The sequence below is a fragment of the Quercus lobata genome, chromosome 2, assembly GCF_001633185.2.
Source record: "Quercus lobata isolate SW786 chromosome 2, ValleyOak3.0 Primary Assembly, whole genome shotgun sequence".
Lineage (NCBI taxonomy): Eukaryota > Viridiplantae > Streptophyta > Magnoliopsida > Fagales > Fagaceae > Quercus > Quercus lobata.
The window spans coordinates 57,614,335-57,628,805 of record NC_044905.1 but is presented as its reverse complement, the minus strand read 5'-3'; the positions used below and the strand labels follow the sequence as shown (position 1 = coordinate 57,628,805).

General features: G+C 35.5%; 1 protein-coding gene across 1 annotated transcript; it reads left to right on the top strand.

Annotated features, from left to right (window-relative positions):
- Nucleotides 1-2,421: 2,421 nt before the first annotated feature.
- LOC115978091 (transcription factor MYB114-like) lies at nucleotides 2,422-6,286 on the top strand. Its single transcript, XM_031100116.1, has 3 exons — nucleotides 2,422-2,539; nucleotides 2,847-2,976; nucleotides 5,780-6,286. Exons 1-3 carry the CDS (start codon nucleotides 2,422-2,424, stop codon nucleotides 6,273-6,275), a joined length of 744 nt encoding a protein of 247 aa, XP_030955976.1. The 3' UTR covers nucleotides 6,276-6,286.
- Nucleotides 6,287-14,471: the final 8,185 nt, after the last annotated feature.

The following is a 14,471-nucleotide window of genomic DNA, read 5'->3' as shown; positions in this document are numbered from 1 at the left end:
TTCCGTGCATTGCACAGATTAACGACTAGTATTTTATAATTGTCAAAGTGATAAGTTATGTATAATAGATGATAAAGTGATATTGGTGATAGACTTAAATAATAACCCATAATTTTTTTTTATTTTTTTAACTTTTGTGTTGTATTTATATATATATATATATTTTTAGTAGGTTAGGCATTAGACTATTATGTGTCGGTGTCCTTTAACTTATACTAAAAAGAGAAATATATATTTTTTTTTCCTTTCTAATGTATGAAATGGGACTGCTAATTTCTAATAGGCCATATATCACTGTAGACATGTCTGTCTTCTAACGGACCAATGTCACCAAACATCAATTTTTTTGTTCTGTTCTGTTTTATTCTGTCCCCTCTCCTTTATATTTTATTTATTTATTTTAATATAGTTATTTATTTTTGTGATGTTTTAATGTCGATACAAATACTACCCCTGAATTCAAAGTGAAAAATAACAAGTGATGTATTTCAAATTTTGTCTTATAAGAGAAGTCAATATAGAATCATATCTTCTTCTTCTTTTTCTCTCTCTTAGAATGGGAATCACAGCTGAAATAGGTAATATATATATATATATATATATATGAAAGTGTAAGTTTAAACATTATTATACTATTTAATATTTTTAATTGAATATGAATTTTGAAAAATAAAGATTAGGTCATGTTGCGATAAAATGCTTTTTTTACAAAAAAAAAAAAAAAAAAGATAAGTTGCGAGTTGGCATTCAAGAATAAGCGTATCCAAACAAAATTAGTGATATGGCTAACTTTCTAAACCTTACAAAAATAGGATTTTTATGTATCGGATGAGATTTTTTTTTTAATAAAAAAATTACATGGTTGAATTATATTTTTTCCTTATAAGATTATCACAGAGAGAGAGAGAGAGAGAGAGAGAGAGAGAGAGAGAGAGAGAGAGAGAGAGAGAGAGAGAGAGAGAGAGAGAGAGAGAGAGAGAATCATGAACTGCCATATCTTTAGGCTAAAAGGAATTAAATTCCACGGGTGCTCATATGGTCTCGAATCTCCACAACAAAGTCACCCCAGTCCTCTGCAGTACTTGGTTGTGGCTGCAACTTGCAATATAGGCAGTCGATGGTCCTTGGTTGTTTAAGTTTTCCTGTAGACATTTATCAGTTTTATGTCTGGAAGTGTTTAACCGTTAGATAATGCTAGTCATTTTCCAATGCCGTACGTTAACGGTTACATTAAATGTTACCAATAATTTCACATGTTAAGAGGGTGGATGTGTTATTCCGTGTCTACAGTAACGCTCTAAATGGCAAGAAAATTGATTTTTTTTTTTTTTGCATTTTTAACCTAGGCATTCACAGTTCAAATCTCAGATATCTATTAACTATTAAATTATATATATAAATAAGGATAAAATCTAGCTATAAAATTGGTTATAATTTAAAACTACAACCTTACTCAATATCAATTATATTGCTACATATTTTGAAAATCTAACCGTTGGATTATAAGTTCTTTATGCTCTTAATATACATGTCAAATTTTGTGTTAATTGGATATTATTTACGATATGGTTTATAAGATTATATTTTATGCATAATTTTAAACTGCAAAAACTTGCAATTTTAATAATTTATCGATGACATAATTATTGATCTTTAATTTTTTAGAAATTTTGCAAATATGAAGGATATAAGAAGAAAACGTAATCCAATAGTGGATTTGTCAAAATTCACCTCCAATAAAAAGATATTAAATAAAGTTATAGTCTTATGCTACAATAAATATTGTAGCTAAATTTTGTCCTATAAATAATAAGTCTCTAAATATTAAGTTGATAGTTTTTCTTCTCAAAAAAACAGTTGATAGATTAACAAACAAGAACTAATTAATATATGTACTTAAAAAAGAAGAAGTTAAGATAACAATTTCCGGCTTACAGCAAGTTTTAAGTGTATAAAAAGTAAATGGATTCCATATTTGAGAGTACACCATAAATAAAAAGTTTTAATAGTTGAGGTACAGAATTAATAGTAACCTTAAATTAAGAAGATATAAATAAGAAATAAAAACCAATCATTAGGAAGAAATTATTTATAATGTTTAACCTGAGTTTCCAACCCCATCGCATGTCGCACCACAACTAGCCCCACGACTCACCTCGTGGCGAAGCCTGGAACGCATATGAAAGTTGTGAATATCGGGGACGCACGTCAATCGATAAAAATTTTAAAGGTCGGGACCCTGCTAACTGTGCTGTCTACCGTATAGCTATAAAGGGATAAATTACTGACCAAAGAAAAGCGTATAGCAGAAAAAGAAAAGTAAGTGTAACCCACGTGAACTTAGTTACGGCTTTTACTAAAAGAAGAGTGTCACTTTACAAACGTGCATTTTATACCTCCAGTTGGGAGGAAACGTTTAACATGGAGGGCTCTTTTGGTGTGAGAAAAGGTGCATGGACTGAGGAGGAAGATATTCTACTTAAGCAATGCATTCAGAAGCACGGTGAGGGAAAATGGCACCTGGTTCCTGTCAGTGCAGGTATTATTCTAGAATCTAGAGTGAGTGAGATTGATTTCTCTTTTTTCTTTGGTAAACCAAGTTCTTTTTGCTTATGTCTCTTCTGTCTTTTGTTACAATCTTGATGTGGTTTATTGTGGTGGTCTATGTAAAAATGATAAAAGCAGCAACTCACAATACGCTATATCAGAGTTGTTGCGAAAATCATGATTATAAAAGATCTCTTCTTGAGTAATTTAAAGAAAAACTAAGCTATGTTTTAAATAAATAATGCAGTATTGGCGGAGCTTCTTATTTTTTCAATAAATATGTTTCATGCATTTTGCAGGCTTAAATAGATGTAGGAAAAGCTGCAGACTGAGGTGGTTGAACTACCTGAAGCCAAATATCAAGAGAGGAAACTTCGGCGCAGACGAAGTTGATCTTATGCTCAGGCTTCATAAGCTGCTAGGTAACAGGCAAGTCTCGCTAGCAAATAATAATAACTCCAAACACAGAATGTCATTAGTTAAGACTACTGCAGCTTACTGCAGATACGAAAACCATTAAAGAACCAAAGATTAATTAATTTAAAATTTGGGTGAAAACTAGGACAACTAATTCCAAGCTCTCTCGATCTGTCTTTGAAGTTTTCTTTAGAGCTCTTTGTTGTAGGAGAAGGAAGTGAAAAGATGTCATCATAACCTTGCGGACAACAACTATAATAATTATTAATGGTGATACTGTAGGGGGATTTAAATTTTGATTTTCTCTGGTTGGTGATGATGCTTGTTACATTTAATTGTAATGTTTTTTCTTATCTTAGAGATGGGGGACAGAGCCAAGTATTGGTCCAAGGGGGCCTTTGACCTCCTAAGGTTTAGAAAAAAAAAAAAAAAAAAAAAAAAACTTCTAAATTTAAGGCTGATTTAGAATTTGAGCCTTAAAAAATTAAACTTGGCCCCTTGAACTATAAAATATTCCAAATAACAACAAAAGTTAACTCAAAAAATATTAAAATAGACCGAAGAACAACAAAACTACCGTAGGGGATCATGTTATTTTGCCATTTGATCTTGACTTATTCCCTTGCTAGAAAATAAATAAATAAAATTCTCTCTCCATACATGAATATTTTTTTTAATTAATAGTCCTATGAGTTCCTTGACATTTATCATTATATAGCTAAAACGGTTAATATAAGAAAGATGCCTCCCTTAATGGCCTCGAACAATATGGTATCCTTCTTAATCCTCATGTCCTAAACAGGGGCGGCTTGATACATTTAGGGGCCTCAGGTGAAAATTGACTTGAGACTTTTCATATATTTAAATATGAATTTTTTTATATAAAAAAATTAATATTACTTAAATTCTATAATCTTGTTTTAGATGCAAAATTATTAATTAACCATGTAAAATCTTTTTTTCTTTAGAAAATTTATAGACACAAAAAAATTGACTAAACTTTGCATAGTTGTTGATGTGGAAGATTGGTAATGGTAAGTAAAAATGTGATGTTAGTGGTAGGCCTAGATAAAAACTAGTAAAAGTTTGCTAGCTCAACTGTTGTGAAATTCTTTGTATATTGCTTTTCTTTTCTTTTATTTTTTTGTGAAAAGTGTTATATTCACAATGTTTCACAACAAATCCTAAATATTAAGTTGTTACTGGTTCTAATTTAAACCCACCACTGAAATTACTTTTTTCCCCACCAATAACAGCCAGTAACAACTTTCTATTTAGAATTTGTTATGAAAAATATTATGGACGTAGCATTTTTTTCTCTTTTTTCTTGTTTTTATTTGATAAAAGAATGTTATTTTATTTATTGGCTAATATTTTTTGTGCTTAATAAATAAGTTTATAATATAAAAAATTGTTGTATTGGCCAAAATTTGGGGGCCTTTTTCTACTTGGGGCCTTAGACGACCGCCTCACTTGCTTTCATACTAGAGCCGGCCCTGGTCCTAAAGCAGTAGGACAGAATGGTCAAGTCAAGAACACATTTTAGATATCGTTACAATTCTCATCCTTTCTACATCACTTCCTACAACTTTTTGAAGGCGGTTTGATACGCATTGATGTTCACACAATAAATAGATTACCTTCTCCAAATTAATCATAACCACAAGCAACGAAAAAGGAGTTCAATGCACTTGGAAAGACTCATACATATTGTTTGGTTGATGTAGCTCTAGGGAAATCTGCTATTGGACGTCAATAGGCATAAAAAAAAAAAATCAAGACTCATTTTGATGGATTTTTTAGCTATACATTCCAGTTAAATGGTTCATATAGAAAAATAGGATTATGAATAGACATTTGCTCTTGTTTCTCATCTCCTCTGTGTGCACACACTAATCGAAGTTGTTACCTTTCGACATTGGCTATTCTTTCAAATGGATATAAAGAATGACTTCCTCAATGGTTATTTAAGTAAATAGGTCTATATGTAGCCTCTTCCTAAACTTTTACATCCACACCATGAGATTTATCATCTTTGTCGAGCTTATACGGCCTCAGGTAGACTTCTTGGACTTGGTTTGCTAAGTTCAACTCCACAATTTCTTGCCTTGGTATTCTACCAGTTCCTATTAGTTTATCCTTTTCATTCTTTGCACTAACCATGACACTATGTTGACGAAATGATTATCACTGAAGATGACTTAGACAGTTAGACGGTATCTTGAAACTCAAGCAATTTCCCAGTCTGCAATTTTAAGACAGGATCTTGGTATATATGCTTATTATTTTCTTGGAGTTGAGATCTCTTTTTCTTTAGCTTGTTACTAACTAAAAAACATGAAATATGCATTGGATCTTCTCTCGTACTAGACTCACTAACAGCAAAATTGCTAACACTCCAACAAAGTCCAACACTTGTTTCACCCCACAGGCCACAAGGTTGTTAGTCGTTTTGTGATGCCGCACTTCACAGACAACCCATTAGGAGTCTTGTTTAATAAAATATAATTTTTCACTCTCTTTTATTTTTAGTTTAAATATAAAATTTGATAATTATGGTAATTATTAGTAGGAATTCATTACAATTGTCTTAGTAAACTGAAGAATATGATTCTCAACAAAAAAAAAAAAGAAAAAAAGAAAAAAAAAGAAGTATAGAGATTCTAGTTTAAATACAGCTCCCCCCTCGCTAAAAACCTAAAGTCATTTGCCACTAATTTTTTCCCTTATTGTTTATGCATGATAACATGGTCTTCTTTAGTAAACAGATTACAAGTTAATCAATAATTATTTGAACTTTTCTTTTTTTGTATAGATGGTCACTTATTGCAGGTAGACTTCCGGGAAGAACAGCTAATGATGTGAAAAACTATTGGAATACACACCTCCTCAAAAAGGGAAGTTCACACATCACCAAGCTGAAAGAAAAGCCCCAAGATATGGTGAAAGTGAACGTAATAAAGCCACAACCTTGGACCTTCTCCAAAAACTTAACTTGGTTAAGTGGGAAACCTGCAATTGTAGGAAGCTTTCAAAAAAAGGAAGATATCAGAGACATATCTCAAACACCAATGCAATCGGAGAGTAGGATTAACTGGTGGGAAAGCTTGTCAAATTGCGGGGAACTTGATGAGAGAGCCACATGTACGCAATGTGGCAGGTTGAATGAAGTGCCCAAAGAAATCTTTTGGGCGGAGGAAATGGCACCAGAGGCAAAAGTTGTGGGGGACACTCTAGATGAGGATGTCCTGAATTATTGGGGTGACTTATCTCTTGATATGGACCTTTGGGAGGTTCTCAATGCAGAATAGGAATAATCATATAAGGCAAAAAAAAAAAAAAAAAAAAATACTACTTGTTTTACAATGTACGTGTGTATAAAACATACTACTGTGTAAAACAAACACCGCCCCTAGTGTAATAGTCTTTATATAGTTTTTCTTACTATTATCGATCCAGTGTTTTTCCTTATTATTATTGTCCAAATTAATTGGATGAGTGGAGATTTATGAAATAAAAGGACTAGAGGTGGTGTTTATGACAGTTTAAAGTCTATCTTTATGTTTCCAATGTACAGACAGTTCCTGTACTGAATTCGTTTTATAATTTGTCTACACTCTACTCTTGTTATTTATTGTGGTCTATTGGAATGACTATAGCTGTTGAGATGAGAATATGGACCAACTTCTACGTATATACTTTTGCATAGAGCCTTAGCTTATACATGGCTCCACACAATTTTTCTTTCCTTAGGAATGCTCCAAAAGTTTTATTGAATTTACACCATCATTTTGAGTTTATACGTGGCATTTCATAGCCAAATCTATGATAGTATTTAAAAACAAAGTCGCATTAAAATCCCTTCCAATCTTATAAGGATAAAAATGATTAAAATAAATTGTTTCCCTCTATCTTCTTTCATTAGTTTTATTGTCCGACAGAGAGAAATGAGCCCCAGGAGGGCTAGCCTAGTGGGTGAGATCCCGCATGCAAGCACAAGGTCCCTTGTTTGAGTTGTGGCGGGTACCATGTGGGGGGTGGGCTCCTAGCTTGCATTGCGCCTCATCTGCTGGCTCTCTTGAGGTGCTAGGATGAGGTCTGTGACACCCCGGTCACAGTAGTTATGGCTTAATCCAACATTCCCTAATGTGGGGGTGTCCCTATTAGGTCATACCTTAGTGGGTAAGTCACATATGGTCGCCCTCGCCCCCCCTTTTGATTATCAAAAGAAAAAAAGACTGAGAGAAATGAGATGACAATTTTACTAATGTGACAAATTTGTTAAATATTATAACTAACAATTTCACACACATATATGTACAAGGGTTAAGGAACACGGTCCCCAAAATTTTGAAATTTCCCTTTATATATATAATTATTTTAATACTTTCAAAATTTAGCTTACAAAAATAAAAGTTGTCCCCCCCAAATATTTGAATTATTTGAATTAGTCCAATGATACTCTTAAAAAAAGTAATTGGTCTAATAATTATAGAAACATAACTTTATTTATCTCAATTTTATTTTTTATTGTAAAATGTGCTTCTTTTTTTTTTTTTTTTAAGAAACCAGACCTTGAAGCCTGGGAATTTATTCAAATCAGAAAAATTAATGGACATCCCTTAAAACAAGAGGGACAATGTCTGAGGGAATGTCTTCCAACCGGACCTGTAGACTTAACACTAAGTTCACTTTCTTTGCTAGAGCATCGGCGATTGAGTTACAAATTACGTGGTACATGATGAAATTCTACCAATTGAAAACCCGAAACTAGTGCACGAATGTCCTCTAAAATAGTTCCATAACTAGCCAGATCGCCAGTGGCTTTGTTAAGCGCATTGATGATCACAACTGAGTCACCTTCAAACACCACTCGAGACAGGCCAATCTCTACTATGAATTGCACAGCTCGGTAGCAAGCTAGAGCCTTCACATCTGCTACTGATTGAGGTAGAGGGATAGTCATTGAAAGAGCTCCTATTGCTTCCCCAACATAGTCACGCACAATCACTCTAATGCCTGTTGAATTAGATGAGCTGAAGGTAGTTGCATCGGAGTTAACCTTATAAATATCATGGTCAGGGGGTCACCACTGCTGCATAATGGCTGGACCTGGGGGCGCTGGGACCTCATTCTGGGCTACAAGGTATTCTTAGAGAAGGTTGCCTGCCATACTGCACAAATTGGAGAAAGGATGAACAGACCGCCCAAAGTGACTAGCATTTTGTCTGTTCCACAAGAGCGAGGCTATGATTGAGAAAAGCTCCAGTCTGAAATCATCCCGAGATTGCATGACCATGGAGAGGAGATCGTTGAAGGACACAGGCTGGGATGATACATCTTGGTTGAACCAGTCCAGTGAGCGCCATACACATGATATTTCTTTGCAATGCCAAAGAGCATGCAGAGGTAAAAGTTCGAAAATGTGTTAAAAATACAAGAGTTGTTTGGACCCCAAATTAAAAGATTACAGCTAGATTGCTTTTACTCTAACTTATCTAAGTGTGGAAACAAGAGTAAATGAAATGCAATCAACCAATACTACTTTAGTGCATAAACATAAACAATAAAAAATAAAAGTAAAGTACAAGAGTAAGGGAAGAGAGATGCAAATACAAGATAACATGGCGATGTGTTATCAAAGAGGAAACTGAAGAACTCGGCGAAAAACCTCTCTGTCACCCTCCAAGCGGTAAATTGATCCACTAGATAATAAGTTAGGATACAAGAATAACAAGAGATTCTTCAAGCCTAATTTACCCAATATACCTAAGCCCTCCAAGCTCCTACTCCAATAAGACTTATCGGAACTGTGTCTTGTCTAGTTTTTCGGATCCTGCAATATGCCCAATTGCATCCGCCAAGCCTCACCGGCTTCTTTTGGCGAATCCCCAAAGCTTCCCAACTTCCAAAACACTCTCTACACTCTGAAAAAGTGTGGGTTGTGTTTGGGTATAAATTTCCTCTCAAGGTATGATAATGGGAGAGGGAAGGAGAAGAGGTTACAATGATTTCTCACTAAGGATGAGTAGCTCTTTCTTTAAAAGATGGGTATGTGTGTTGTAGAAAACCTATCTAGGGTTTTTCTCTATGAATGGCCTTCTTACACTTTTGTGGATAATGAGGGTATATATAGTATAGGTGAAGGATAAGAAAGTCACACTTAAAATTCCTCTAAGTAAAGAGTCTCATGGGTATCTCGCGGGAAGGCCTTATCAGCGAAATTGATAGCCTGACATAACTCTTCAACTTCCAGTCATGTGCTTCTCACATGCCCTTTTCGCAGGAACCCTTTTCGTGAACTTCTCGCGAGCTAGTTGCGAAATGCACTGACTTTCATTTCATACTCTATTCTTTACCAATTTTATACTAAACCCAATATAATAAAATCCCACAAAATACAAGGAACAAAATTAAAGTAATTACAACACTTTTTGTCATGGAATAAAGTCAACATAAAACATAGTTGTAAATCACAACTTTAAAAGAGGATCCTTGGGTAATTCTTTGCAGCCTTCACAAGTTGCTGTTGTGACAATGTGACGTCGATGGAGGTTTGCAATGGTTGGTAAAGCATTATTGCAAACTTTCCAAATGAAATGTTTAATTTTATTTGGAGCTCGAAAATGCCAGATGCTTTTCCAAAAATGCCTTTGAACTTCCGGATTTGAAGTACCTGCACTAGAAGCCGAATCGCAAGATACAAGCAATTTATAAGTGCTACTAGTAGTGAACATACCCGAAGGTGTATAAGCCCAAATGATGTGGTCAGGGGAGAGCCTTTCACTTAGTGGAATGCCTAAGATTGCCGAAGCTTCATAAGGTAGAAAATCTGTTGCACCAAATCAGCTTTCCACACTACACTATCATGGTCTATGAGCTCATTGACCTTAGAATCTGTAAGGTTGAATTTATTCAATCATGTGTTGGTTTTATTCCGTGCCAAATTTTCTTGTATTTTAGCAATTAGATACCATGTATTTAGGTGGAAATCATGTAAGGGTTGTGTGTAAGAGAGTGTGAAGAAAACTCAAGATTTGTGCAAATCAAAGGAGTTTTGCGACTAGATCTTGCGACTGACTCGTGATTGGCAAGTTGCCAAAGTAGCACACGTGTGAAGCATGCAGGGAATTGAAGGATCACGACAGCTGGAGCACTATAGGACAAAAATATATAGTTTAGCTAGGTAGTTAGCTCGCGACTCGTTCCAGTCATGAGGCTGAGTCACTAGAATGCCCTGTTTGAAAACTGACTTTTCACATTCCTCACATACACTACTATAAATAACCTTATACCCACAAAATGTAGAGAGCTTCTAGAGAGAATTTTAAGAGAGAAATCCTAGAGAAAAACAAGATTGACTCATCCACAATTTTCATCATTTGATTCTTTAAATTCCTCTACTCTCACCCTTTCCATTGACATATTTTTGAGAGGTACATTTTGCCAAATCCTTATCTCATCATACCCATATTAGTGAAGAGGTATTTTGGTACTTGGGAAACAGTTCAAAGATGACTAATTTACTTGGTTAATGCAATGGGCTTATTATGGGATTCTGGAAGCTAAAGAAGACAAGGTTAAGCGTAACCCTGTTGGAGCAAGAAGTTTGGAGGGCTTAGGTGCATTGGGTAGATTCGGCTTTGAGGGTCTTCTGCTATTCATGTATCCCAATTGTATTCTTTAGTGGATCATTTGACTGCTTGAAGGGCGACGAAGAGATTTTTTATCGAGTTCTTAGGTTTCCTCTTCAATAACATGTGTCGATGTTATCTTTGTGTTTGCATCTCTCTTCCCTTACTCTTTACCTTTTAATTGCTACTGTGTTTGTGATTAATTATGGTTTAGAGTGTTTTGCCTATTTGGCTATAGCTTATATACATCATTCCGCATATATATTATTTGTGTATAAGCTTGTGTTGGTATTGTTAATATTGGAGGTCTAAACATTCATTAGAGTTTTACACACTAGTTGAACTTTCAGAATCAGTTGCCATCTGAGGGATCGGGGAGATGACAGACTTGCTCGACTATGCAGGGAGCCACTTATCCCTTTTAATTCGCACTGATTCACCACGCCAAACCAGCCCTTTTCGGATCACATCTCTCGCACTAAGGATGCTTTTCCACGCATAAGACCCAACAATTGAGTCTTTAGCCTCTAAAATAAAGCAGTCCGGGAAAAATATAGCCTTGAATACATGATGACACAAGGAGTTCGGATTATTAATCATACGCCAAACTTGCTTAGCTAGTAGTGCATCATTGAACTTCTCAATTTCTTTAAAGCGCAAACCACCTACTTCTTTGGCCTTAAATAATTTCTCCCACTTCACCCAATGAACCTTCCTATTATTACCACTATATCCCTACCAAAACTTACGTATTAAGACCTCCAACACTTTTATAAGCCCCTTTGAAAACTTGAAACAACTTATCGTATATCGATTTAATTAAGACTTCCCTCCCAGCTTGGAATAAAAGCTTTTCCTTCCACCCTTGGAGTTTTTTCCACACCCTTTCCTTCAAGTAAATGAAGCTTTGCTTCTTTGCTTGGCCTACAAGAGTGGGAAGACCCAAATATTTTTCACATTGTCTGATAGTTGGAACACCCAGAAGTTGTTGGATTCGAACCTGGGTTTCATGAAGGGTATTGGAACTAAAAAAAATATTTGTCTTGTCACAATTAATTTTCTGCATTGACTCTCTTTCACAAACAGTTAGGATATCAAGGATTTTTTGACATTCATCCTCCTTTGCTTGACAAAATAGTACACTATCATCTGCAAAAAATAAATGTGAAATCCGTAGGCCATTTCTGCAAATTGCTACACCTTGAATGAGTCCCTCAACTTCAGCTTTGTGAATCAAACTTTGGAGTCCCATTGTACACATGAGAAATAAATATGAAGATAGTGGGTCCTCCTGTCGCAATCCCCTACTTGGTTTGATGTTTCCTATAGGTTGCCCATTAAAAAGCACAGAGTAAGAGACAGATCTTAAACAAGACATAATAATACTTACCATCTTTTCCCCGAGTCCCAAATGCTGCATGATTTTTTTCCAAGAAAACCCATTCCATCCAGTCATAAGCTTTGCTCATGTCCAGTTTTGAGTGCCATATATCCCAACTTCACTTGGGTCTTTCTTTTAAGATAATACAATGTTTCAAATGCCACACAGATATTATCATAAATTAGTCTTCCTAACAAGAAAGCACTTTGGGATTCAGGAATAGCTTGAACTAGGAATTTTTCAACCGATTCACCACAACTTTAGAAATGAGTTTATAAATGACATTACACAAGCTTATTGGCTGAAAATCAAAAACCTTTTTTGGATGTTTGATTTTTGGGATCAATGTAATAAAAGAGCTATTAAGGGATTCATGAATAACACCAGTGTTAAGGGCCTTAAGGACAACTACAGTTACATCATCACCCACAATATGCCAGAAAGACTTATAAAAAATGGGAGACATATCATTGGGCCCTGCAGCAGTAAGTGATGCCATTTGTTTGAGTACAAGCTAGACCTCCACTGCTTGAAAGTCTTGGGCTAAGAAACTTGTTGCTTCCTCAGTCATGATTGGTTGGATGCCATTTAAAATCTCCTCAAAACTTACTGGGTCAGAGGATGTAAAGATGGAGTTGAAATACTGCTCAAGCACACTACCCATCCGAGTTTCCTCATCCACCCACACCCCTGACTCGTCTTCCAAGCCCTCAATAAAATTACGATGATTTTGTTGGGTGACACGACAATGGAAGAACCTGGTTTTACTGTCTCCTTCCTTGAGCCAGGCATTGCGAGACCTCTGTTTCCACATGCTCTCCTCCCTGTTTTTGAGACTTTGAATATCCCCTCTCAGCTTATATATCATCTTTGGATTGGTTCTGTAGCACCCATTCTCCTCAGCAACCTTCAGCTCCTTAAGTTTTTTAGTTAAAGAATTCCGAACATGGCCAAACGTGTTTTTATTCCACACCTTTAGGTTGTCTTGGTAGGCCCGAATTTTGTCATTAAGCCTCCAAATCGAATCAGTAACAGTTTGGTTTCCCTATGAATCTTGCACTACCGCCTCAATAGAATTGTCTTTCAGCCACATGGACTAGAAGCGAAATGGCCGACCCTTCCTATAGAAGTGCTTGAGTTCATAATCCGAAACAAGTAGAAGCGGTTTATGGTCTGAGTGGAAGGCCTCAAGATGATGAATTCAAGTAGCCAAGAAGCGGAGAATCCAATCTATTGATGCCACACCTCTATCCAATCGAACCCAAACATTTTGGTCACCTGGTCTACGATTACACCAAGTGAAAGGAAAACCATTGAAGCCAAGGTCCTTTAGACGTCAGTCATCCAATGCATCCCTAATTCCCTGCATTTGTCTTTCAAGGTGGTCCAACCATCCTTACTTCTCTTCAGCAAACAATATTTCATTAAAATCTCCCAAACAATATTTCATTTGTCTTTGTAGGCTCTACTTCAATATGAGTTTTCTTATTGTGTGCAAAAAGCATATTTGACCATTTTGGTTGCCCACCTATATTTTGGCATCTTGCAAATATGTAGATACGTAGAGCCTTCTATTGTCTGAGGTCATCCAATATGATATCTTTTGCAATATTTTACAACTAGCCTTCCTAAATCCTGATACTTATATGATCATTTTCCGTTATTATACATATGTTGATACTTGAGACCATTTACCGTTTGACAGAGACCTTATTTATCGAACTAGTACTTTTTAGATTGGCATTTCATTGTTGGAATTTGTATGTCATGAGCATAACCCACTTTCTGATACACTTGCTACCATGTCTTAGGTCACAGAAATGGTAAATACTGTTTTGTCCTGGTGTTTGAGGCCAAAGCTCTTAAGTTGTCAGATTTTGAAAAAAGACAGGTAAAACAGTGTTATGCCCTTTCAGGACTTTCTGTGTATGGTTCAAATATTTCATGAAGATCGTGTAATGACAAGGCTTTGGACCCTTAGTAGTTCTGTTTGTAATCCTTAGGGCTTAGATCAGTTGAGTATCACTGCATGCTGATTTTGATTGCCAATCATGGGTGAAGGAAAAATTTGCTTCATTCTTTGGACCAGGGATTGCGGCTGAAGTTGGTAATTATTTTATGTTCAAATGCTTTAAATTAAGTGAAAATCTCAGAAGCTTGAAAAGCACACACTGCATTACATAGCAAACAGAATTCTTATATGCTTCTGTATGCAGGAAAGAGTGAAGATAATCTATATGAAGTCCGACTTATTTCCAACACAAACCCCAATGCATCTCCTTAGTGAAGTGTACGCTGGTTTTAATCTAATTCTGCTATCTGGTTTGGCTTCATTCATTGCATGACATAAGTCTCTCGTAAAATTTTGTATAATAGTCAGATGGAATAACATTATCATAACAAAGATAAGATTTTGATAAGAGAGAAAAATATGTAAATGAATTTGGGAAGATGGATGACTTACAGTGCAATTGGATATTGCCGTATTCATT